At 42.7% G+C, this 27,403-nt stretch overlaps 2 protein-coding genes across 2 annotated transcripts; one reads left to right on the top strand and one right to left on the bottom strand.

Annotated features, from left to right (window-relative positions):
• The first annotated feature begins 94 nt into the window (after nt 1-94).
• Nucleotides 95-4,652, top strand: LOC139469661 (uncharacterized protein C9orf85 homolog). Its single transcript, XM_071251894.1, has 5 exons — nt 95-272; nt 1,499-1,727; nt 2,342-2,455; nt 3,578-3,660; nt 4,312-4,652. Exons 2-5 carry the CDS (start codon nt 1,519-1,521, stop codon nt 4,572-4,574), a joined length of 669 nt encoding a protein of 222 aa, XP_071107995.1. The 5' UTR covers nt 95-272; nt 1,499-1,518; the 3' UTR covers nt 4,575-4,652.
• Nucleotides 4,653-6,181: 1,529 nt separating this feature from the next.
• On the bottom strand, nt 6,182-26,638 carry LOC139444163 (mitochondrial import inner membrane translocase subunit TIM44-like). The gene is made up of 15 exons (XM_071225097.1): nt 26,561-26,638; nt 24,115-24,213; nt 22,730-22,819; nt 22,567-22,644; nt 22,117-22,197; nt 21,004-21,153; nt 20,519-20,588; nt 19,648-19,717; nt 19,410-19,495; nt 18,937-19,029; nt 16,742-16,866; nt 15,967-16,017; nt 15,315-15,404; nt 13,110-13,220; nt 6,182-8,200 (listed from the first exon to the last, which is right to left on the bottom strand). The coding sequence occupies exons 1-15, from the start codon at nt 26,615-26,617 to the stop codon at nt 8,081-8,083; spliced, it is 1,371 nt and encodes a 456-aa protein (XP_071081198.1). The 5' UTR covers nt 26,618-26,638; the 3' UTR covers nt 6,182-8,080.
• Nucleotides 26,639-27,403: the final 765 nt, after the last annotated feature.

The raw sequence follows: 27,403 nt of genomic DNA, 5'->3' as shown, positions 1-27,403 counted from the left end.
GTTATAAAAATGATGGAATCGCTACCGACGACATGTTATTATTTACACTTGTCTCCGTACCTCGACTGTACACCACATCCGTTTCCAATCCTACTTCCGGTTGTCTCTTTTACATTTCACCACATGTTGCAAGTGCTCGTTTGTGTTGATGTTTACTTTGATAAGTGTACACGTTGTCGCGCAATACATTTGACTAATTTTAGCTATTCAACGTCTACACCACATATAACATTATATCTAACATTCAATATTTCGGTGGTGGGATCTATTAGGTAAGTTCCGAAAATGTTTTTTTGGTTATTTACTACCCACGTACAATTCAAAATAAAATAAAGCTAGTCATACAATTTCAGTAAATAAGGATGTTTAATAAATATGTATATATTAGGATCATACATGTATCACCTGCGATCACAACTGGTCATTCTAGATTTTCACTGGTCACAGAATATCCTAATAGCCATGTCAAACTCAGGTACAAGGGTTTACTATTTTGAAGAAAACTTTTGTGTGGGGAATTTCTTTGGTTGCGACAGAGACCATATACTGATATGGTCTTTGGTTGCGATCAGATTACCAGAGACCATATCGGTATATATGGTCGTTGGCTGCAATCAGATTACCATAGACCATATCGGTATATTATATGGTCTTTGGTTGTGACAGAGACCATATACCGATATGGTCTTTGGTTGCGATCAGATTACTGAATGGAGGTAATAAAGAAATTAAGCAAAGTAGTTATAAAAGATGTCATCTGTTTGGCTCAAGAATCCATGCATTGTTCTTTTGATCGTGCGTTTGCTCAGGGCTCATCCGACATGACCTCCTGCCAGGTTTGTCCGATCTTGGCAGAGAAATGTATGGAATCAGAGTAAAAGATCCAATTTAATATCTGTCTTACAAGTTCAATATTTGCCCTACAGAATAACAATCAAATTGTTTTTGTTGTCATCATGATCATGTGGTTTTAAGCCAGCAGTCATAAAATCTAAATGTCATTAGTGAGAGGCCACAGAGATGTGTCCCTTTGGCATTCAAGGATCTTTTGGGTGTGGGTTGGAAACCCTGATACACCCTGGTTAATTTAAACTCTTTGTCAGCTGCTCAAACCCTTTGTAAACCCAACTTGTTCACTCTTAATGAAAAGGGAGGTAACAAATGCTTCTGAAGAAAACTATCATTAGTGCTTTCTAACCACGAACAATGTCAATGAAGATTTAAGAAATTTCAATACATGTGCCGGAAGCCCATTTATGTCTGTAGTGAGGCTTCCTACACATGCAAGACAGTATATTGTGTGAAACTCTTCTTTACACTATTTGTGCTATATGTCAGAGAATATTATACTTCATCACTGTTCATAGTTGCTGATATACAAATCAGTAAATATCTTAAAGCTTTTGAAACTCATCTAGGATCAGACTCTGAATTGTTATCTGTCTCAAAGACATTAGGATATATCTGTTTTGTGTTTATATGTTTGTTCTCATTTCAGACTCTGTGTAGAACGTAAATATGAGCAGCCAAAAAGGAAATGTGAACAAATCTCGCAAGCAGAAACATCCAAATACATCCGTCTTCAGAAATGACATGTATAACAAATCCAAGAAGATTGCTACCATCAATCAAACAGAACTCCCAAGCTTGTGTCAACGTTGCAAAGAAAAGATTGAGTGGAAAATAAAATACGGAAAATACAAGCCACTCACCGTTCCCAAGAAATGGTATGGAGTACGCTGACATGTAGTGATTTAACTGAAACATTGTTCCAAGTGGCATAATACTCACTCACTAAACATATTGTTTTTAACTGAGTTTTTTTAAACTTTTATCATTTCATCATGTTCATGGTGACCTGTAGAGTACAGTGTACCTAATTTACCAATTTATCTTGTTTTGACAAATTTTGCAAAAGTAAAAAGGAAATGTTTATATTTTGAGTTATTTTGGAGAAATTAACCCCAAATCAAGCTATTATTATGGCTCTTGGCATATTGACCAGAACAATCTGTAACATATGTTGTTCGAGGGAAGATCGGCAGGAAATTTGACTCTTCAGCCAATGGTCTTGATGTGTAGATGTGTGACGTCATAGAGACAGTGTCTCGTGCATGTGAAGCAGGAGGGTCTGTCTGTGAGAAATGTTTAGGTCATGTGGTCAGTTTGGGTTATGGGTCCTAGTGTGTGTATACCAACTAATGGCATCGCCTTAAGTCTGCAAATAACAAGACTATGAGGAATTCACAGTATTGGGTTTGGGTGAGGTCATATTTACAATTGTCTTGTTGCTGTTTGTTCCTAGATACTGTGTGTTTATGTATTTTCTGTTTTCATTCAGCATTAAATGCAGTGAGAAGACAGTGAAGAAAGCGTACTATAATATCTGTTTGCCCTGTGGACAAGCCAGCGAAATCTGCTGTAAATGTGGAGAGAAGAAGGACATTGTTGTGCAGTAAGTTCACAGGGGTTGTAACAAATCAGTGATTCTCCACAGAGAATTCTGATATACTGACAAAAGATTATTACAGGACATGTGACAGTATCACAGAATAAAGTTTTTACTAATTACTGTAAAAATTAGTGTTCATCACCAAATAAGACCCAAATTTAAGCTTTCATGGCGTTATTATTTAATGTGTCATGACATTCACAAACCTAATGCAGGGTTCACAAAGCCATCGTATGACAGTAGCTATGACCTGTGCTAGTCATAGTGCTGAGATCACTTTGTGGAACCTGTCATCTTCGCCAGATGTCATTTGAAACTCTTGTTTTCAGAATCATGAGTTCATTTGTTTCTAAGGGGCACAGGTGGCCCAGTTGTTTAAGGTGCCGTGATTCGCTGTGCAGAGTTGGGTCCCTTGGGCACGCCAGAAACCTTTGATTGTGGGTTCGAATCCCGGTTCGTCCTGATTAGGTTTCTAGGTTTGTCAGCGCCATACCCATGCTTGTGGGTTTCACCGAAGTGGTAACCGTCTGAGACCTGCATTACTTCGGCTTCCGCGCACCCGGCTACCTGCCAGGTCTGGGAGCAATATTGCCATAAATTTCAACCCCCATCTCCCGGACACAAGGACAACTGTCACAAGTGTGCAATGTCTGACCCTTTCCCCATGTTGAAGCATATAAAAAAAAACTTACTTTGTACTTACTTACCTTTTGTTGAAAAAAAACAAAACTCCATTGCAAGACATTAATACAACATATATCCCCATGTTATGGGTTTTCAGACGCTGAAGAAATATTCATAGTTTTCTCGCCAATCACATGAACAACTGTAAAAAATCTCATTCTCTTATAGGCTAAAAGACAACTTAATCTTAAAAACAAGCCATCATCTGACTCTGACTATTTACAATACGAGGCAGTTGTCCGGTGCTGTTACGTAATTGGGATACGATGACATGCATCAACCAAGTCAGTGAGCTTGACCAACCGATCCTGTTAGTCGCCTCTTACGACAAGCACAGTTGCCTTTTACAGCAAGCATAGGTTGCTGAAGACCTATTCTGACCCGGATTTTCATGGATGTGTGACCTCTTGAAGTACTTGATGATACTGCGTTGTGTTCCAGACCAGGGTTGACTGCAGAGCAGCAGGCAGTGGAAGACAGTCGACTGGAACAAGAGATCAAGTACCTGACAGAGAGGCAGAGACGTAAGTGTTGCTGCAGGATCCCATGCCGGTAGTTAGACATTGGGTAGACACACAGGACAGAATTCCACGTGTGTAAACACATGGACGTCAATTTCCACATGTGGGAACACACCAAGGGCAGCATGTACATGTGTGTTGACCCACAGATGAAAACATTTCAGTGTGTATATTGTTAGTTGCCAGTATCTTTTTCTTGGCTTCTATTTAGATTTTTGACATTGGAGGACATCATACCATGACACTGGGGATTTTTTTAATCACATTGAGCATGAGAAGATCAAGGTCACAATATGTAAAATAGTCACTTAAAAGTTTGTGATTGCACTTTTTCCAAACTTACATTTGTTCTCGAAGATAGGGTCCTGCTTTGGAAAAGTTCTGGTCAAGATCGAACAAAGTTCAAGGTCAAGTTTCAATTTTTTGTGAATGTCAGCCATTCGGATATACTTTAGTATTTTAATTAAAAATTAAGCATGGTGTTTGAATGCATGCATGTTATTACTTACTGCAGATGTCAATGGGATTTATGTCAAATGTCAAGGTCATTCATAAGATTGTGAAAAGTGTCTTATTATTTAATTTATTGCTGGTTATTTTTTTAACTTTGACAGTTTCCATTGAAGCAATATCATGATGTTCCATATGTTTCAGGTTCCTTCTTCCGTCTGCAAGCACAAGGAAAGCTGAAAGGGGACTTCCTGGAGAAATGCAGGGATGGTGATGACAATGATGAAGACAATGATGACGACATCGACAAGGACAATCGGGATGATCCATCCGACTCGGACAGTTGTGCCAGTAATGATGGGGATGACGTACAGGAAGAAGGTGGAACAACTGCCCTAGAAAACACAACTCCACCGGGCAGGGATATCGAGTCAGGTTCAAAATTGGAAACATGGTTTGAAAAGTGAACAATGACTTGTGAAAATGGCGGAAGACTTGTAAATAAATTGTCTATATATCGTCTGTTTTTTGTGTTATACTGTGATGACCTAGATGTTACTTACCTAGTGAAGCCTCTATGATCCAAGTTGGTAATATTTATTGTCAATTGAAAAAATCAGAAATGTTGACATCTTGTATGACCCAACATATTTTGAGGTAAATAAACACCCTTGGTGAATTGGTTCATTTGTGAGTTCAGGTGAGAGTATCCTCTCATTATCCAACACTCACTGAAACTCCCCACTACCACATTACCATTTCATTGACTAACAAATATAGTAAGTCTTTGCAATACTTTTACACCTTACTGCCACAATTCACTGTGCAGAGTTATGTCCCTTGGATGTGGGTCTGTCGGCTTAGTACCCTTTCCTTTTTTACGACCATTGTCAGTGTTCTGGTTTAACGGTGATTACCAGTTTATTACCAATAAAATTAGGCTTAGTGCAGTAATTCATGGGACTGCCAGTCCCTGTGGATAAGGTCCCATTGTCTATGTTTTGAGCAAGGAAATAACATTTTGCTTTTCTTCGAGGTTAAATAGCAATTTGTAGCAACTTTGTCTCAAACACAAGTGAAATATTCCAGGGGAAAAAGAGAAAACTGTGATTGAAATTTGTGCGAATGAGGTGTAGATCTAAGTTATTTCAGGGATAACATTTTTTAATATGGCAGCCATCAACATACAGAGAATTGAACCAATCTCATTAAAATCAGACCTTAATTCTCGCTACCGCTAAACAAAGATCTGAAGACATCCCATTCAGTAGTGCGTCGCTTACCAGATTATGAAAGTGACAGTCGGAATGTGATTTCTAATCATGCAATCTCGAAAACTTTAACATGGGGCATCCTGAACGATAGTTACGGGTTTGACGACTGAATCCTTACAATCTAGACCATCTATAATCCATTCCAGAATGTCTTTTTTGTTCAGGTTTCAAATTTGTAATTGAGAATTTGTCAAAATGTGTTTCGAAGCATATAGTCGCCAATTTGAAATTTGTGCCGTAAGGCACGTGAAATCTGCCTTCTGATTGGTCATTCCATTGGTCGGTCAAAGTTCGCGCAAGGTCGGTCTGACGTGACCCGTAATGGGATGTCCTCAGATCTTTGTTTAGCGGCAGCGAGAACTAAGATCTGATTTTAATGAGATTGAGAATTGAACATGATGTTGGCAGAATAAAAACCAGATAATGTTTTGGGTGTGTGTTCAAAGTTGGGACTGACACAAACTGGAGGGGTCTGGTATTTTTTTGAGATGCCAGTCCAATGGGACTAGTAATGTAAAGAGCCAGCGGAAACACTGATGTCATCTTGGGCTTTCATCCCATATATTGACAACACACCATGATAGAAGTCAGATACTTTTTAAGCAGATTTAAACCAAACCTGATCCAAATCCCAACATACATCCACCCAGTAGATGTGTTTCCTGCCAGTTGGTCAGTGTACAGAGAGTGTATTGTTGGGACAGAATGACATGATTATCCAGGTCAATATGCCGTCTCCTTCTCAGGTTTCCAGAACACAAATCAAACAACTATGTAAAATATTTTATTACATTGTCTATGTACAATCAGTTGCACAACATACACCTGTATTATATGTTTCAGCACTCCTTGTTGACGAGGCTGATTAACTTCGTAACCATGCTAACACTCATAAGTCTTTGAATAATATTTATGAAAATGATTGCACCAAATCATTTGTCCCCCCCCCCAAAAAAAATCCTTTTTATTTTCTGTTAGTTGGTTTACAAACTTTTGGGCCTAAAATTGAAGGTAGTTGGTCGAAAAACCATATTTAGTCATTTTCAGCTTTCAGCATGTTCAGATTAGTACTGTTACAAATGAATGAAAACAACATGTTTTAACTTAGCAAAATACAGAAAGATATTTTATTGCTTTTTTTCATTAGAAAACGATTTTTATATGTAAAATCGCCATTTGTTATGAACAGCCATGATAAAATCTCTAGGTTTCTTCATTTCACCTAATTGTAAAACAGAATAAAAGAAATGCTATCCATGAAATGTTCTTCCAACTTCGAAATGCCTATCAAAGACTTGTCAGCGAAACAATAAAATGGTAAAAAAAAAATGTCTAATTTCAGTTCATAAACCCACTAAATAAATATAATGTCCTTATCAGAATTTGAGAAGAACAAAACTAAAATTTACTTGTCCCAATACACAAGATCTGGAACAACACGTTTCCCCCATGGCAATATCTCCCTGCCTCAAGGTAAGAAGAGAAAAAAGTTCAACACTGATGAAAGGTGACACAATATTGTTTTGTATTTTACCATCAACTCATTGTCATCAACATTTCACACTATCTCACAATTACATTTAAACCTTGAAACCATTGGAGTAGAAACATTTATTTCTACTCTCCGACAAGAGAGAGACAACTATCGGTACCTACAATTTGTTTCTGAACAAACTTTCTTCATCTGTCATATTTAAATTTTGTACTGTCCACTTTCCAGTCACTCTTATTAATTCTTTGTTTGATTTTTGAGGCAGTTTTTCAGTCTTCTTTCAAGGAAGACAATTCATGAATTAATGTTAGTTATCAAGACACCTGGTACCTGGGTACATTCACTTCATTCTATACTTTAGTCTACGCCTGGTTCCCCCTTTGTTGGGTACTGGGTGCATTGCTTACGGGAGTCTGCATGATAATCCCTCATGTTACTTCACATCCTTGTGAAACATTCTAATGACACTTCACGCCCTGTTTCATAAAGAAGTTTTAGAACAAGGACTGTCACAGGTCTATGTTAAAGTATGGGAGATACGCCAATCGAATGCTGCAAAAGCATTGGCAGAGGGGCGAAGGACTATTCCTCTTATTTTTCTGCATACATGTATTAACCCAACTGTCGAGGACCATGATAAACACACATGCATGTGTTTGGTGTAGAATCATTTCTGTCAGCCATGTTATCCATTATAGTGCAACTTCTGCTTCTGTCCTATATATCCCGAACCATCACTCTGATCAGTCATCCTGCCGGAAAAGTATGTGTCCATGGAGCGTTATTAGAGTGTCTGTATGTCCCCCAGGATTAGCTCCAGTTGTGTCAGTAATGCCTCTGTAAACAACACACGCCATCATAAATCATGTTAAGGGTAACTTCCTTTTTTGCACTGCCACCATAAGCACAAGTTTACCATGGTTGAATCACACAATCTGAAAACAGAAATACTTGTGTAGCTTTTAGCAGGACTGCTGACTTAACGTCTTCAATGTTGTAGCACTTTGAATGTCCATCTCTCTACAGGTGTCCATGACACAATGAAGTCACACACTCCTCACAAGCATAATTCACATAATTTAATCTGCATCAGGCCTACTATTTCCTTGCATGGTGCTGACACTTGTCTTCATGGCACACTACTGAGACACATCGTCAGCATCTGTTTCAAATGGCTTCCATCTGCGGATCGGTGATGCTGTTTTCCTCACAACCACTGTTCAGACGTGCTGGCGGAGAGGTCCATGAGTTTCCAGGCAGCGCGGGGATTGATCTCTTCCTGGTCGCGACACAACGCCCAGACGTACAGTATCCGCATTATCTTGTCCTGGGAGAAACACAACATTATATGACACAACACTTATCACAGCTACACTTTGTGTCCTTACTATTAATAACTAGTGATCAGCCTTCGAAATCCATGCTACTTCGATTGCCCGAAACTATAAAATACTGCCAAGGACAAGTAAAAATTCAATGATGGCAGTCCCCATTGACTAGCAGCATTTCAGGGATTTGACTCTGAACCTGTTCTAAAAGCTTCAATTTTGCTATAAATGGATCTGAATAAATATGATAGAAAATGTAAACAAGGTAAGCATATTTGTCTTGTTCAAGCAGGACTAACTACAAACTCCTGGCAACCAGTACACTAACCAGGCAACCAATACAGTGACCAGGCAACCAATACAGTGACCAGGCAACCAGTACACTAACCAGGCAACCAGTACAGTGACCAGGCAACCAGTACACTAACCAGGCAACCAATACACTAACCAGGCAACCAGTACACTAACCAGGCAACCAGTACAGTGACCAGGCAACCAGTACACTAACCAGACAACCAGTACAGTGACCAGGCAACCAGTACAGTGACCAGGCAACCAGTACAGTGACCAGGCAACCAGTACACTAACCAGGCAACCAGTACACAGACCAGGTAACCAGTACAGTGACCAGGCAACCAGTACAGTGACCAGGCAACCAGTACACTAACCAGGCAACCAGTACAGTGACCAGGCAACCAGTACACTAACCAGGCAACCAGTACAGTGACCAGGCAACCAGTACAGTGACCAGGCAACCAGTACAGTGACCAGGCAACCAGTACACTAACCAGGCAACCAGTACACAGACCAGGTAACCAGTACAGTGACCAGGCAACCAGTACAGTGACCAGGCAACCAGTACACTAACCAGACAACCGGTACACTAACCAGGCAACCAGTACACAGACCAGGTAACCAGTGCACTAACCAGGCAACCAGTACAGTGACCAGGCAACCAATACACTAACCAGACAACCGGTACACTAACCAGGCAACCAGTACACTAACCAGGCAACCAGTTCACTAACCAGGCAACCAGTTCACTAACCAGGCAACCAGTACACTAACCAGCCAACCAATACACCCTCCAGGCAACCAATACACTAACCAGGCAACCAGCACACTAACCAGGCAACCAGCACACTAACCAGGCAACCACTTCACTAACCAGGCAACCAGTACACTAACCAGGCAACCAGCACACTAACCAGGCAACCACTTCACTAACCAGGCAACCACTTCACTAACCAGGCAACCAGTTCACTAACCAGGCAACCAGCACACTAACCAGGCAACCACTTCACTAACCAGGCAACCAGCACACTAACCAGGCAACCAGCACACTAACCAGGCAACCAGCACACTAACCAGGCAACCAGCACACTAACCAGGCAACCACTTCACTAACCAGGCAACCAGTACACTAACCAGGCAGCCAATACACTAACCAGGCAATCAGTTCACTAACCAGGTAACCAATACACCCTCCAGGCAACCAATACACTAACCAGGCAACCATACACACTAACCAGGCAACCAATACACCCTCCAGGCAACCAATACACTAACCAGGCAACCATACACACTAACCAGGCAACTATACACACTAACCAGCCAACCAATACACCCTCCAGGCAACCAATACACTAACCAGGCAACTATACACACTAACCAGCCAACCAATACACCCTCCAGTCAACCAATACACTAACCAGGCAACCGGTACACTAACCAGGCAACCAGTACAGTGACCAGGCAACCGGTACACTAACCAGGCAACCAGTACAGTGACCAGGCAACCAGTACACTAACCAGGCAACCAGTACACTAACCAGGCAACCAGTACAGTGACCAGGCAACCAATACACTAACCAGACAACCGGTACACTAACCAGGCAACCAGTACACTAACCAGGCAACCAGTACACTAACCAGGCAACCAGTACAGTGACCAGGCAACCAATACACTAACCAGGCAACCAGTACACTAACCAGGCAACCAGCACACTAACCAGGCAACAGGTACACTAACCAGGCAACCAGCACACTAACCAGGCAACCAGCACACTAACCAGACAACCGGTACACTAACCAGGCAACCAATACACTAACCAGGCAACAGGTACACTAACCAGACAACCAGTACAGTGACCAGGCAACCAGCACACTAACCAGGCAACCAGTACACTAACCAGGCAACCAGTACACTAACCAGGCAACCAATACACTAACCAGGCAACCAGCACACTAACCAGGCAACCAGCACACTAACCAGGCAACCAGCACACTAACCAGGCAACAGGTACACTAACCAGGCAACCAGCACACTAACCAGGCAACCAGCACACTAACCAGACAACCAATACACTAACCAGGCAACCAGCACACTAACCAGGCACCCAGTACACTAACCAGACAACCAATACACTAACCAGGCAACCAGCACACTAACCAGGCAACAGGTACACTAACCAGACAACCAGTACAGTGACCAGGCAACCAGCACACTAACCAGGCAACCAGCACACTAACCAGACAACCGGTACACTAACCAGACAACCGGTACACTAACCAGGCAACAGGTACACTAACCAGGCAACCAGTACAGTGACCAGGCAACCAGTACAGTGACCAGGCAACCAGTACACTAACCAGGCAACCAGTACAGTGACCAGGCAACCAGTACAGTGACCAGGCAACCAGTACAGTGACCAGGCAACCAGTACACTAACCAGGCAACCAGTACAGTGACCAGGCAACCAGTACAGTGACCAGGCAACCAGTACAGTGACCAGGCAACCAGTACACTAACCAGGCAACAGGTACACTAACCAGACAACCAGTACAGTGACCAGGCAACCAGTACAGTGACCAGGCAACCAGTACACTAACCAGGCAACCAGTACAGTGACCAGGCAACCAGTACAGTGACCAGGCAACCAGTACACTAACCAGGCAACAGGTACACTAACCAGGCAACCAGTACAGTGACCAGGCAACCAGCACACTAACCAGGCAACCAGCACACTAACCAGACAACCGGTACACTAACCAGACAACCGGTACACTAACCAGGCAACAGGTACACTAACCAGGCAACCAGTACAGTGACCAGGCAACCAGTACAGTGACCAGGCAACCAGTACACTAACCAGGCAACCAGTACAGTGACCAGGCAACCAGTACAGTGACCAGGCAACCAGTACAGTGACCAGGCAACCAGTACACTAACCAGGCAACCAGTACAGTGACCAGGCAACCAGTACAGTGACCAGGCAACCAGTACACTAACCAGGCAACAGGTACACTAACCAGGCAACCAGTACAGTGACCAGGCAACCAGTACAGTGACCAGGCAACCAGTACAGTGACCAGGCAACCAGTACACTAACCAGGCAACCAGTACAGTGACCAGGCAACCAGTACAGTGACCAGGCAACCAGTACACTAACCAGGCAACCAGCACACTAACCAGGCAACCAGCACACTAACCAGGCAACCGGTACAGTGACCAGGCAACCAGTACACTAACCAGGCAACCAGTTCACTAACCAGGCAACCAGTACAGTGACCAGGCAACCAGTACACTAACCAGGCAACAGGTACACTAACCAGGCAACCACTTCACTAACCAGGCAACCAATACACTAACCAGGCAACCAGTACACTAACCAGGCAACCAGTACACTAACCAGGCAACCAGCACACTAACCAGGCAACCACTTCACTAACCAGGCAACCAGCACACTAACCAGGCAACCAGCACACTAACCAGGCAACCACTTCACTAACCAGGCAACCAGCACACTAACCAGGCAACAGGTACACTAACCAGGCAACCACTTCACTAACAGGCAACCAGTACACTAACCAGGCAACCAGTACACTAACCAGGCAACAGGTACACTAACCAGGCAACCACTTCACTAACCAGGCAACCAATACACTAACCAGGCAACCAGTACACTAACCAGGCAACCGGTACACTAACCAGGCAACCAGTACACTAACCAGGCAACCAGTACACTAACCAGGCAACCAGTACACTAACCAGGCAACCACTTCACTAACCAGGCAACCAGTTCACTAACCAGGCAACCAGCACACTAACCAGGCAACAGGTACACTAACCAGGCAACCAATACACTAACCAGGCAACCACTTCACTAACAGGCAACCAGTACACTAACCAGGCAACCAGTACACTAACCAGGCAACCAGTACACTAACCAGGCAACCAGTTCACTAACCAGGCAACCAGTACAGTGACCAGGCAACCAGTTCACTAACCAGGCAGCCAGTACACTAACCAGGCAACCAGTTCACTAACCAGGCAACCAGTACAGTGACCAGGCAACCAGTTCACTAACCAGGCAACCAGTTCACTAACCAGGCAGCCAGTACACTAACCAGGCAACCAATACACTAACCAGGCAACCAGTACACTAACCAGGCAACCGGTACACTAACCAGGCAACCAGTACACTAACCAGGCAACCAGTACACTAACCAGGCAACCAATACACTAACCAGGCAACCACTTCACTAACCAGGCAACCAATACACTAACCAGGCAACCAGTACACTAACCAGGCAACCGGTACACTAACCAGGCAACCAGTACACTAACCAGGCAACCAGTACACTAACCAGGCAACCAGTACACTAACCAGGCAACCACTTCACTAACCAGGCAACCAGTTCACTAACCAGGCAACCAGCACACTAACCAGGCAACCAGTACACTAACCAGGCAACCAGTACACTAACCAGGCAACCAGTACACTAACCAGGCAACCACTTCACTAACCAGGCAACCACTTCACTAACCAGGCAACCAGTACACTAACCAGGCAACCAGTACACTAACCAGGCAACCGGTACACTAACCAGGCAACCAGTACTTACAGGGTTTCCCTCCACTACTTTGTCCATCTTGTCTTTGACCACCATGATCTGCTGGGCGTTGAAGCTGATCACCAAGACTGGACCCTGGTCCATGATCTTACCAGCTACAACCTGTAAAACGAACATTCACTTGGAGATGAAATACAAAGTGACCCTATGAGAGTCAACACAGAGCATCAAACACTCAAGGTAAATGAAATGTCTTAGAGTAACTACAGAGTTATCTCCCCTCAACAGAGTTCACATGGCTTGACATCATGTTGTGCATCAGCAAACTAACAGCAATTATTTCCATTTGAGACGACTGACAAAATTCTGTATTCTGTATTTGAGACTTCTGACAAAATTCTGTACCTTATTTTCTTTTTAAAAAATCAAAGGCTATAATTGTTTTATGATTTGAACATCTAAAATTAATTACGCTGGAACAAAACAAATCACTTATTTTACCTTCGCAAGAAATAACCTGCTGTCTGGCAGGCAGTAATGTAGAAATCACCTGAGAACATGATTTCAGGAGAGAACGCCAGAACTTTTTATATAATATCTCGAAAAAGTAGGTCATATTAAAAAAAACATGACTATAGAAATAGAAAGAGATACAGAGTGATGGTAATGGGTGGATAAGACAAGGGGAGGCCAAGGTGTAACATGAGAGTCAACAGAACATGTTGGCGGTGAAGTGTGAGGGTGCCAGCAACCAGGAAAGACAACAGGGGTGTGATATCATAAAATGACTGTTTGAGATGTCTTGATCAATAATGGGTCATGCCCCTATGATTAGCTAAACAATTGTTAATACGACGTGGCATGGTCCTAATCAATCTCCCAATGACGATTTGAGGTCTTTTCTTGCAGCACCTGGATCAGTCCGGTTAACGTAACGGATGGCAGTCAAAGTGATCCTGCTCCATATCAGTACAGAACCAACCCTAAATCTGTCATTTTGCCTTATGTTGACGTTCGCAAGAATTCGTTAGGGTGGCTCCAGACACATCCACACCTATCAAAAATAGCTCAAAACACCATTGGCATCTGGTTTTGTTAATGGTGGTACATGATTAGCTGCATGCAATTGATTTCTAATCCTCTGGTCAGTAAGTTGAAGTCTGGTGGCCTGGTGCAAGTGAACAGCAATGTGATTGGTTATTTGGACACGATTCTTAAAGCCTGTTTTCTGATTAATCAATCCTGGACTAGCGTTGTTGACCTAGCGCAACCTGTGCATGGCCAATCATAAACATTTTGTGTCTGCAGAAATCTGCTCCAAAGTCTGCAAATCACAGACTGAGACACATTGAACATATTGGCTACCTCTCTATGAGCTCTACCAGTGTGAAGTATGCCAATAGCCCTTAAGTGTTCATCACGTTGTAGGCGATGCATTCCCAATCTGATCACAAATACTGCATTGAAGCAGCAGTAGAGAGTTTACATGTTACTGTGGATAATGAAAACCAACAACTCTAATGGCTCAAGAGCAATTTGACAACCTTTCACTGCATGTTCACATAGGAACTGCATGGTCCACGTGCAAAGTTTCGAGTTTGTTGGAGTGTCACGTTTTGGTTCCGAAACTGTCCTTTATCTGGCAGTCATTTTTGAAAGCTTTTATTTCATGAACCCCTACACCAACTACCCAGAGACAGGTCAGTGAAGGTTGTGAGTGAGTATTGTTTTACGCCGCTTTTAGCAATATTCCGGCAATATCACGGCAGGGGACACCAGAAATGGGCTTCATACATTGAACGCGGATCTTCAGCGTTACAATTGTACGCTTTAACCACTAGGCTACCCTACCGCCCCGAGTGAAGGGTAACACAGCAATATGTCCATAGACTACATCCAGGCTTAAAACAGATTCCCCTCAGAGTCTCACCAACACTGAGAGGCCAGACTTAAAGCTTTCTTGTTCGACAGTCACCAATCTGCATAATACTTAGGCATAAAATTGTGAAGCTCATCAATCTGTGCAGCTGCCTGTTGTGTCTTTGTGCATCTTTATGATAATATTGCCCCAAATAGAAAATTGAGTGCAAGCAAGCATCCGACATCACAACTAGGTTGACAGGGCTGCAACTTGTGAAAAGATGTGACAAACTGATCACTATTTCCTCTCAAGGACGCCAGGTGCTGATAACAATATTAATGAAGAATGAATGATGGGTTATCCTCTAATCTGCCGATTTTGAAAGTGCCACTTACGTCTACATTGTTGACATCAAGGACTCTGGATGCAAACTTGTACCCTGCCTGCTGTGCTTGCTTGATGGGATGAGATAGTGTGTTGAATGGCTGAAACATATATAGCAAACATGCAGTTCAACCCCCAGTAACAATCCTGATGATTTCAGAGGACATATCTCAACAACTGACTTTATCTTTTCTGATTAATTCAGTACATGTGAAAAGTAAATAGAACTAGTTTGGACAATCAAATCACAGGAGAGAAAGAAAGAGAAAAACTTCTCAGATGATGACTTGGTTGGTAGGATTGGTCTGTTTCTTTTTAATTAGTTTGAAATATATTGTACTGCTATTAATCTTAAACACCATTCTTTCTCTAACGTCATACAAACACACTCCATCCTTCTCTGATATCACACAAATGCACTTAATCTTTCTGAAAATGTTTCTGAATGTTTTGTTCTGCTGAAGTCAATACCAGATCCCGGGTGTGACAAACTGGTGTCTTACATAGCATGACCAATCCACAAGGTTTGGGTCTGATAAAACACAATCAACCAGATGACACACTGCAACCATCAAAAAGTTCTAAACTTGTTCTAAACTGGGAATCCATGCTGGGAGACAAGCATGGATGTCCACAAGGTTGCAACAATGACAGACAACCTACCCCTTCATGGCACCAGTCTTTCAGGACTTCAAGGTCACCTCGTATCATGGCCTGCAATTGCATCAATAGAATGTCCTTAATATACTCGGGAGGAAGTGAAGTGAAGTGGAAACACCACAGTCAGCAATATTCCGGCTGTAGGATAGTGGCCTGTATAGGACAGAATCTGTTCCAGGCACGCCAATGGCCAACTGCATGAGCAATGATCCAAACAGTCAGGAAACAATGACACACAATCTGCCAAGGTCATACATGTTTCACCCACTAGATCCTCAGTCTGTAAGTACTCGAGCCTGGACCAGACAATACAGTGATTGATATAGTGAGAAACAAATTATGCTGTCAGGGCACGATGACATGCTATGAACCCAGTCACCAAGCCGGATTGCCCGATCCATTTCTTCGCCTTTCACGTCCACCACAGGATGCTGGGGATCTATTCTAACCCAGAATCCCCACTGGATTATCCTCAGTTTAGAAGCAGATGGTCGACAGTTTGGGTAGAATTTGTTTATCCTTACATATCACAGTACCACAAATCAACATCTTATCTAAAATCTGTATGTTTCCATGACGACTCTTCTGTAATTAACATTCTCTATCACCAACACCATGGCAGGCATCATAATGGAGTCTGACATCATGATCAAATTATATTCTCAAAATTGCACAGATAATACCAGATGATAGAATCTACAAATAGTTTCCTATTCTAGCAAGTCTCATTATTTCGGTATCAAATATTATTTTCAACTACCTTCACTATCCAACTCACCTCTAATACATTTGGAATAATTTCTTTTTCACATAGTCGCACAAACATCTCTTTATCAAACGAGGGATCAATCTTACAAACTTCTGTGAGGACTTCGGACATCTCCGTCTTAGAAAACACCCCACCTGCAACATCAACACACAGACCTCGTCAGTTTAAAGACATACCTCACTTGGTTCATGTCCAAAACACAACTGTAATGAAAAACTCCCACACAATAATAATGCAAGCCAGAAGTCACTATGGGTTTGTCCCATGTTAGTCCAGCTTGGCTATTGAAATCAGCCTGTGTCTACATGGCATTTTTAGCATTGAAAGTATTTATCTAATGGACAGAAGACCAGTTTGTGTAAACGTCATAGGCGGTTTGATCTACTTCAGTAGTACTTGGCTGTCTGGTCACTCATCCATCTGTCTGGTCACTCATCCATCTGTCTGGTCACTCATCCCTCTGTCTGGTCACTCATCCACCTGTCTGGTCACTCATCCATCTGTCTGGTCACTCATCCATCTGTCTGGTCACTCATCCATCTGTCTGGTCGCTCATCCATCTGTCTGGTCGCTCATCCATCTGTCTGGTCGCTCATCCATCTGTCTGGTCGCTCATCCATCTGTCTGGTCGCTCATCCATCTGTCTGGTCGCTCATCCATCTGTCTGGTCGCTCATCCATCTGTCTGGTCACTCATCCATCTGTCTGGTCACTCATCCATCTGTCTGGTCACTCATCCATCTGTCTGGTCACTCATCCATCTGTCTGGTCGCTCATCCATCTGTCTGGTCGCTCATCCATCTGTCTGGTCGCTCATCCATCTGTCTGGTCGCTCATCCATCTGTCTGGTCGCTCATCCATCTGTCTGGTCACTCATCCATCTGTCTGGTCACTCATCCATCTGTCTGGTCACTCATCCATCTGTCTGGTCACTCATCAATTTGTCTGGACACTCATCCATCTGTCTGGTCACTCATCCATCTGTCTGGTCACTCATCCATCTGTCTGGTCACTCATCCATCTGTCTGGTCGCTCATCCATCTGTCTGGTCACTCATCCATCTGTCTGGTCGCTCATCCATCTGTCTGGTCACTCATCCATCTGTCTGGTCGCTCATCCATCTGTCTGGTCGCTCATCCATCTGTCTGGTCACTCATCCATCTGTCTGGTCACTCATCCATCTGTCTGGTCACTCATCAATTTGTCTGGACACTCATCCATCTGTCTGGTCACTCATCCATCTGTCTGGTCTCTCATCCATCTGTCTGGTCACTCATCCATCTGTCTGGTCATTCATCCCTGACCACATATTGTGCCATGTGGGGAATCGAACCCGCAAAGCTATTTGATAAACACCACACAAGAAAAACAAATAAATTCTCTCTGTAGACAACATGACTTGACACTGAGGCGATGAGCTTGTTTGTTGTTTAACGCCGCACTCAGCAGTATTCCAGCTATATGATGGTGGTCTGTAAGTAATCAAGTCTGGACCAGGCAGTCCAGTGATTGACAACATGAGCATCATTCCACGCAATTAGCATCGATGACATGCATCAACCAAGTCAGTGAGCCTGACCACCCCATCTCGTTAGTCGCCTCTTACGACAAGCATAGTTGCCTTTTACGATCAGCATGGGTTGCTGAAGAATTATTCTACCCCGAATCTTCTCAAGCCCTGAGGCGATGTGAAAGAGAATGAGGTGGCAGAGATAGACATGTGATCAGGTTGTGTAAGGTCACTGTGCACGGGATCACGTACAAGGCCCAGTTGTTGGTAACCATCGCGATACTGGGATGTGTTCGGGTGAATTGCTTTTTAGAAGCTGGAAACTTTGTTAAGTATGTTTCCACATAGGATCAAGGAAGAAAGGAGAGTGGCATAGAGTGAGATATACATTTTGAAGCCTATGATTGTACATATAATTATTCCAATATGCCTACCGACAATGCCTGTAAAAGAAGTACTATTCTAAAAGTATTTGCTTCTGCAGTGATGCGGCTGTCAAATCGGCTGTTTCAGTCAGAGGTGTTTATTGTCAAATAGTACCGTTGACTGACCAAATTCATGGTAAAATGCACATTTAACAGCCTTTGTCCATGTTCATAAACCGAAATATAGAAGTTACTGGCTGAAGTGGCTATTTCTTTCATGTAAATGATGGAAAGCTGAGAAACATTTCCAAACATAAAACTGATACTCACCAAACAAGTACCCAACTTTATCTGTGAGAGCTCGAGTTGCACGCACCATAGCATTGTCACTTTCATCATACTTAACTTTAAGATCAAACATTTCTGAAAATAGAAATTATGAGTCAATGAGTACAATCTATTAACTGTCAACATTCAGCAGGGTCAAACCGACCTGCACTGATTGTTGAGACCATGCATTTGGTTCTGTCTAAATCTCAGTAGAGTGAGTGAGTATGGTTTTGCGCCGCTTGTAGCAATATTCCAGCAATATCACGATGGGGAACATCAGAAAGGGGCTGCACACAAATCTCAGTAGAGAAATTGTAACTGACATTTCATTACAGCCAAAGTACAGGGTGTCATCAGAAACCATCACTTTTACAAACAGACTTTATTAAATTTTTCCCAATGTTTGATCATAAGGACATAAGGCTTACTTTGAAATCAATCCTTGGGCTTTTTTAATTCAGCAATATACTCACTATGTACATAAGGATTGTTATCTTTAAAGTTCTGCCAACTCTGAAACCACTTGGAATCTTTATGTAAGACCATTCCGGTGGCTTCTCTGCGAACAAAAACAGCTGAATAAACAAAAATATGTAGGCACATAAAACTATATTCTCTTTAAGAAATGGACACATGGTACGTGACAAACTCACGTTAATTCCCTGCAACACATGCTATATGACAGTTAACTCCCTGTACTACATGACATACTCGTTAGCTTCTACTGTCTTTTCTTCTTTGGGAACTCCTGGCATTCCTTCTGTCCGCTTCCGAAGTTTTTCTGTGGTAAAATATTATGAAACGTACTATTTTTTAAATACAGTAACATATAGTTTCAACAAACATTCATCAAATGAACAGACATAAATGAACATTTATATTTTTGAGTCATGCTAATAGTCATACTCAATTCATTATATACTCATAGCAATAACAGTTACAAAACCATTTGATATAACGTATTCGACGTAATAAGCGCCCAGGGCGCTCTCAAAATAAGAAATAGGGGGCTCTTATTAGAAAATTATTTTGGTGAAAAAACACAGAGTTAAAGGATAAATTTCTAGGTTTATGCTGACAGCCTGAAAAGTTTATATACGACAGATATACTTTTCCAGAATTTAATTGCCGATATTTAAGGGTGCATATAACGAGTGCGTATTATACGCGAATCAATAAGTCTTGTGTACATTGATCATTCGGAAGAGGTGCTAATTGGGATTGTTTGCTTGCCAATATAATATTAGCAAATATCGCCGTGGGCGCTTATTAGAACGGGGCGCTTATTACATCGAATACGGTATCTGAAGTTTTTAACCATAATGTAGAAAATAATGTTCAGTTTAAAAGTTTCTGATGTCACATTACAAATAAATAGATACGCATTATATATAACATGTCAATGTGACCAATATCTACTGTCAAGCCCCTGGACACTAAGGTGACAAGGTAACAGTGTCTTCAAGTCTAATGACAAAAGACAAATTACATACAAGTTTACACATGAGACCAAAGTATTTCACTAGCTTTTCCAATCAGAAGCCAACCACGGTTAGTACTCTATCTGAGATGCAACACAAACCTGGAGCCTTGTAATGTTTTGCCCTAGACAGCGTCGCCTCATCAAACTCTTCTTTTACAGCTTTAACCCCCTAAAAAGGATGAAAATATTACTGATGTGAAAGGCTGTGTTAACATATGTCCCATCCCACCAAAATCCTTCCTGATAAACTTAGACATCAAACTGGTGACCGTCAAGGCTACCATCACTGTGAACGCTTCTGTACAGGTCACAGTGGACAGAGTCAAGACCCAGTGAAATCCTTGTCCAATAGCCTACTAATTTGGAGGGAATCTATTGAGAAAAGCAACTGACATGGGAAAATCACATTCACATGGTAGCCATGTTTAAAATCAGTTCAGAAGGCTGTGAGCACTAGACATGAAAAGGTTGATCATGCCATAAGTTCACTTAAACGAGAGTATCAGATGGGCTAGAAATCTACCCAAAAATAGTAGCATCTGAATAAATATGTCCAGATGGAAGACAACCAGCACATTACTGACCTCTGAGATAGATTTGAAAGTTGCACTCTTCCCGATCTGCTGCCCAGACTTTGATATAGACTCTGCTGCTTTTGTGGCCGACTTTCCCAGCTCTCCCGACGACTCCTTCACCTTCTTCACAAACTCCGTCTTCTGCACCTCATCCAGAGTCTGAGACAGAACAACATACCTGTACACAGGATGCAAATAACATCATAACAGCATCAAACAGTTTATTTGTCCGAAGACGATTCACCTGAAGACAGCATGACACCCACTTCAAGCAGGTCCACCCAGAGTACCATCTAGTGGGCAGAGAGCCGGGATTGAACACCCCTCCCTTTCCACACACGTAACATGTCGCTGTGTCACATGCTTCATTAACTTGGAGATTATGTGGACCCCTCTAACCTACCGACTGTTGTTAGCTTGGAGACTATGCGGACCCCTCTAACCTACTACCTGTTGTTAGCTTGGAGACTATGTGGACCCCTCAAACCTACTACCTGTTGTTAGCTTGAAGACTATGTGGACCCCTCTAAGCTACTACCTGTTGTTAGCTTGGAGACTATGTGGACCGCTATAACCTACTACCTGTTGTTAGCTTGAAGACTACGTGGACCCCTCTAAGCTACTACCTGTTGTTAGCTTGGAGACTATGTGGACCCCTCTAACCTACTACCAGTTGTTACCTTGGAGACTATGTGGACCGCTATAACCTACTACCTGTTGTTAGCTTGGAGACTGTGTGGACCCCTCTAACCCACTACCTGTTGTTAGCTTGGAGACTATGTGGTCCCCTCTAACCTACCGACTGTTGTTAGCTTGGAGACTATGTGGACCCCTCTAACCTACTGCCTGTTGTTAGCTTGGAGACTGTGTGGACCCCTCTAACCTACTACCTGTTGTTAGCTTGGAGACTATGCGGACCCGTCTAACCTACAACCTGTTGTTAGCTTGGAGAATATGTGGACCCCTCTAACCTACTACCTGTTGTTAGCTTGAAGACTATGCGGACCGCTCTAACCTACTACCTGTTGTTAGCTTGGAGACTATGCGGACCGCTCTAACCTACTATCTGTTGTTAGCTTGGAGACTATGCGGACCGCTCTAACCTACTACCAGTTTACTCACATCAGACATCTTCCCCTTGATGTCCCCAAACGTCTTCTTCAAAACCTGACTGCTCTTTGTTGTCTCTGCTTCAATATTTTCCTGCAAACATCAAGAGTGGCTCTTTCACGCATCCTCTCACAAACAGTGAGTGGGTTCCTGAATGGGTTGCATGTCATAATCAGCACAAATCCATGACTTACTGTGGCCCAGCAAGCTAGTATAGGTTCGTATCAATCATCATGCGAACATTTGCTGACATAGTGCTATGAAGACTGAGATAAGAAAGGCTTACTCTGTGAAAGGCAATGGAATGTTTTTTGTACGATAAGGATACCATGAAACCACTGGTTGACACCTGGCAGTTCCAGAAGACCACTGGTGGTAAAAACAGATGAGAACCCACAATATGTGCTCATACTGACAATGACATGGTGACATGAACATAGCAGATGAAAGCTGTTAACTCACAAACTTCTGTCTAGCTTTCCGAATGGCATCAGACTGTTCTAACTTTTCCGTCTCTTCCTTGAACTTCTTGAGGTTTTCCTACAAAATGAAACAGTGCAGATTAGCAGCAAACCGAGGTGATAAATGTGCCATCTAAGTTTCGAGATCAGATTCATCCTCTTACCTTCATTTCTTTATTTTTAGCAATCTCCTGTTTGATGTTGTCTACGAACTGAGCAATGAAGCTCCTCCTTCCACCTGACATAGCTCGACTCTGAAACAGGGAACTAAAATAACATATCTGTATCCAGAACGTTGAAAACTTCCTAGAAACGGTGTGTACAGTGGACACCTAGCTCAAATTATTGTCTTGTGCTCTCATGTGTAGGGCTCCAGTGTGTGTTGGGCTTGTGTGTGATGTCTTTTTTTTGTATGGCTCTGGACTGTGTTGGCCTCTGGTGTGTGAAGTCTAATATTCGTATGACTCTAGCTTGTGTTGGACTCCAGCATGTACAGCCCTAGCTGGTGTTGGGCTGTAGTGTGTTTGGCTCTAGCTTGTGTTGGACTTAAGCGTGTATGGCCCTAGCTTGTGTTGGACTGCAGTGTGTATGGCCCTAGCTTGTATTGGACTCCAGCGTGTATGGCTCTAGCTTGTATTGGACTGCAGTATGTATGGCCCTAGCTTGTATTGGACTCCAGCGTGTATGGCTGTAGCTTGTATTGGACTTAAGCATGTATGGCCCTAGTTTGTATTGGACTCCAGCATGTATGGCCCTAGCTTGTATTGGACTGCAGTATGTATGGCCCTAGCTTGTATTGGATTCCAGCATGTATGGCTCTAGCTTGTATTGGACTTAAGCATGTATGGCTCTAATTTGTATTGGACTCCAGCATGTATGGCCCTAGCTTGTATTGGACTTAAGCGTGTATGGCCCTAGCTTGTATTGGATTCCAGCGTGTATGGCTCTAGCTTGTATTGGACTCCGGCTTGTATGGCCCTAGCTTGTGTTGGACTGTAGTGTGTATGGCCCAAGCTTGTGTTGGACTGTAGTGTGTATGGCCCTAGCTTGTGTTGGACTCCAGCATGTATGGCCCTAGCTTGTATTGGACTCCAGTGTGTATGGCTCTAATTTGTATTGGACTCCAGCATGTACGGCCCTAGCTTGTATTGGACTTAAACGTGTATGGCCCTAGCTTGTATTGGATTCCAGCGTGTATGGCTCTAGCTTGTATTGGACTCCGGCTTGTATGGCCCTAGCTTGTGTTGGACTCCGGCTTGTATGGCCCTAGCTTGTGTTGGACTGTAGTGTGTATGGCCCTAGCTTGTGTTGGACTCCAGCGTGTATGGCCCAAGCTTGTGTTGGACTGTAGTGTGTATGGCCCTAGCTTGTGTTGGACTCCAGCATGTATGGCCCTAGCTTGTATTGGACTCCAGTGTGTATGGCTCTAATTTGTATTGGACTCCAGCATGTACGGCCCTAGCTTGTGTTGGGCTGTAGTGTGTATGGCCCTAGCTTGTATTGGACTCCAGCATGTATGGCCCTAGCTTGTGTTGGCGACAGTGACTACCTGAGATAACCTGACATCCAACGGGCTGTTCTGCTGGAAACAGGCCAAATAGGGAGGGCATCTTGCCGCTGTTGGACGACCACTATGATACAGCAACACCTGTAAACAGAATTTGAATTAAATAATAAACAGGATAACTTTGACCATAGTCTGCGAATTCTGGTCATGTCTGTACCTGTAGTTCATTTTCTTTTTTGCTGTGGTACATGGACAACATGTACAATTTTGTTTTTGTTTTGTTTGTTGTTTAAATCTGAGAAAATGTAGCGAGTGAAAATAGAAGACAACAAATTTCTCTAGCCAAAATGTTTTGTACTAAACCACTTCATTGTGGTAATATGTTGACTTTTTCACGTGAAGAATAAAAGTAAATATAAAATTGAAAACAATAAAATGTACAAGAATGCCCTGATAAGAGATTTAAATTTCACGGTTCAGCACCCATCCTTGAAAAATCATGAGAAGGGGTTCAACCCCATTAGACCCCCTACACATAAACTGTTTGATTGTCATTCTAGAAGCTGGCAAAATAAGTAAGAAAAACGTACAACTTTATGGATAACAACTTCTGGTTTACTGCAAATAGCAACGTTTTGATGTAGATTCTTACACCGTTATCAAGCTGGAGTGAAGTACTTTTTTTCTTACCCCTACACGTCCTTTTCATTTCAAAACTAATCCCACCCATGTGGATTCCTGGGAAGCAGATGAGAAGAATAAAGATTTCAAGCAAACTATGCTTGTCATAAGAGCTGCCTAAATGGATCAGGCTGTCAGGCTTCGTGACATTGGTTGATTGCATGTCATTGTATGATTCATATCCTAATTGCGTAGATCGATGCTGATGATGTCTCATGAAAGGGGTACGTGGTTAACCCTCATGATCATTATGGTTAGGGGCCCCTTTCAATCAAACCCCTTCACGATCCTTAAGAATGGCCACACTTGGAATTCAAACAACCCTTTACACTACCAAGGATTAGGTTCCCATTTACGAATGTTAGGGTTAGTTGTTAGTTCCAGTGAGGGTTAGCTATGTCATCTCTTTTAACAAATTAATCCTGTGTAAAGTTACGAAAATCTATACAATTATCAACATGTTTCATGGAAGATTTGTGCTACCATGCATGGGCATCAAGGAAAATAATCAGTTGCTTATCACTTAAACAAGGGATATCGCTGTGTGGCTCTGTGGTAAAGTGTTGGCTAATCACATTAACACCTTAGCCCAGTGCTCATTTGCCCCCAAAAGTGCACTCAGAAAAGTGCAGTACTCCCAAATCACTTAAAATAGCACAAGAACAGGGTCCCAAGAACAAACCAAACTGCTGTCAATTGTAACTAGGAAATACTTCCACCCTCCAAAAGTTATATATGTATGCATTGCCGCTCAATCCGGCAACAATGCAGTTTACCGGGCGCAGCCCAAGCTCTACCATCCGCTCAATTACCGCGCTATAGTCATTATAGTGCCACTGCTGTCTAGCTATACCGTTACCGTGCCTCATGCTCTGCTGACTCTCGCTTCATGATCCAACCCCGTTTTCGGTCTTAAGGAAACTTACACATCTTGACAATCCAACACCCGTTCTTGGTCATAGGGAATCTTACATGTCTTTACGATCCAACACCCGTTTTCGGTCTTTGGGAAACTTACACGTCTTTACGATCCAACACCCCTTTTCGGTCCTTAGGGTTAGCTTGCTTTGGGCAAGGGTTAGCCATAAATTCTTACCTTTTCAAGCATTAATCCGGTTAATCGGATTGGTCGGTCATATTGACATAAACAATGGCGTGTGTGGTTTCAAGAAAAGATGAATTGGAGAGCGGACCGTGACGTCATACGCATGCGCAATTCATTGTTTACTGTATTACGCATGTATGGTAATGGGTATTCTACTGACCCGTTAAACGAGCATTGATTACATGTGATAGCGCCTGTGGTCCAGTGTTAGAGCGTTAGCTAATTAACGCATTAATTAGCAGAGCTGGCGAGCCGGCAAAGCGCGTTCGAGCCCCCACAGCGCTAATTCGATCTGAAAAAGTGCACTACTCCCCTCTTTTTAGTTACATATATTTTAAGGGGGGTTGGGGTGGTGTGTAGGGGGTGGGGTACGGCCGAAAGTTGTGTGACCTTCACAGTTGCCTCATAATCCAAGTATGACAATTATGTCTGACAGTGCCTTTAACAAATATATGTAAAATTTGTCACAATTTTTAAAATCTGAAAATGTATCAAATGAGTACAAACAAGTAGCCCACCACACAACTATTGAGGTTATTTGTATAACGAATTTACAAGCACGTGAGTACACATGGTAAAGGGCCGAAGAGGCTGTGACACCCAAGCATGCAAGTATAGCGATTGTATGAGTTGAACATGTACATGTACCCATAGTGTGACGATATCAAACATATTGAAATATCTCGCAATTGTTTAAATTACCTGCAAACTATAACTTTGTCGGCAGAGGTTACCGACAGATCTGCACATGGAAGCCATGATGTAACTTCTGTACCTTCTACGCAGTTCTCACAAGGGGGATAACTCTCGTCTGTTATCATTCAATACGTACCGGCATGACATTGTTTACTTCTTCTGTACCCAAACGAACTAATTATCTATCTGCAGAAAAAGCCATCCGACTGAAGCTTTCAATTTATATATCATGTAGCCCTGTAAATGGTGCTATATTCCAATAAATGTATTTATTATTATTAGAGACCACATTTAATGTTATTATATATTAAATACATATTTGTTTATTATATTTCTTAAATTTCAGAGACTGAAATGTTGTCCGCCGTTTTACCCTCCGGGTTTCGATCCCCGACAGCGTCAAAGACGTTAAAATATGGTACTTGTTGTTACCCTGTTTGGCGCTCGGCATTGAGGGGCTAATTAAAACAAGGACTGGTCGGCTCGGAGTCAGTATACTGTGTCTGAGTGGGGTATTCGTTGTATCTCAGTGGGCTAGCACTATAAATCGGCATCAGTCCGGACTAGTACAAGCAGCCACACAAACACACACACAGTTGGTGCCTATACAAGGAGGAATGTGCATCTAGGTTTGACTGACTCTCTCTCTCTCTCTCTCTCTCTCTCTCTCTCTCTCTCTCTCTCTCTCTCTCTCTCTCTCTCTCTCTCTCTCTCTCTCTCTCTCTCTCTCTCTCTCTCTCTCACACACACACACACACGACATAACACAGACTGCACTGATTCGCTAATGTCACACGGTACATGTGAAAGTGTGTCAGCGCACGTGTGTTGACTGACAATCAATACCAC

This window comes from Haliotis cracherodii, unplaced genomic scaffold, assembly GCF_022045235.1.
Source record: "Haliotis cracherodii isolate W230 unplaced genomic scaffold, xgHalCrac1.p SCAF_1, whole genome shotgun sequence".
NCBI classification, from domain to species: Eukaryota; Metazoa; Mollusca; class Gastropoda; order Lepetellida; family Haliotidae; genus Haliotis; species Haliotis cracherodii.
Note: the sequence above shows the minus strand (reverse complement) of the source record. Positions and strands in the feature narration are given on the sequence as shown.

What these genes read in the sequence shown, in the direction of transcription:
- LOC139469661 (XM_071251894.1), top strand. Translation starts at nt 1,519, where the DNA reads ATGAGCAGCCAAAAAGGAAATGTGAACAAATCTCGCAAGCAGAAACAT. An exon ending in AAGAAGGACATTGTTGTGCA is followed by an intron (nt 2,456 to 3,577) that starts GTAAGTTCACAG and finishes GTTGTGTTCCAG; the next exon opens with ACCAGGGTTGACTGCAGAGC. An exon ending in CCTGACAGAGAGGCAGAGAC is followed by an intron (nt 3,661 to 4,311) that starts GTAAGTGTTGCT and finishes CATATGTTTCAG; the next exon opens with GTTCCTTCTTCCGTCTGCAA.
- LOC139444163 (XM_071225097.1), bottom strand. Translation starts at nt 26,617, where the DNA reads ATGGCTTCCATGTGCAGATCTGTCGGTAACCTCTGCCGACAAAGTTAT. An exon ending in TCAAGGGGAAGATGTCTGAT is followed by an intron (nt 21,154 to 22,116) that starts GTGAGTAAACTG and finishes GTTCTGTCTCAG; the next exon opens with ACTCTGGATGAGGTGCAGAA. An exon ending in AAGTAGTGGAGGGAAACCCT is followed by an intron (nt 8,201 to 13,109) that starts GTAAGTACTGGT and finishes TGTTTCTCCCAG; the next exon opens with GACAAGATAATGCGGATACT.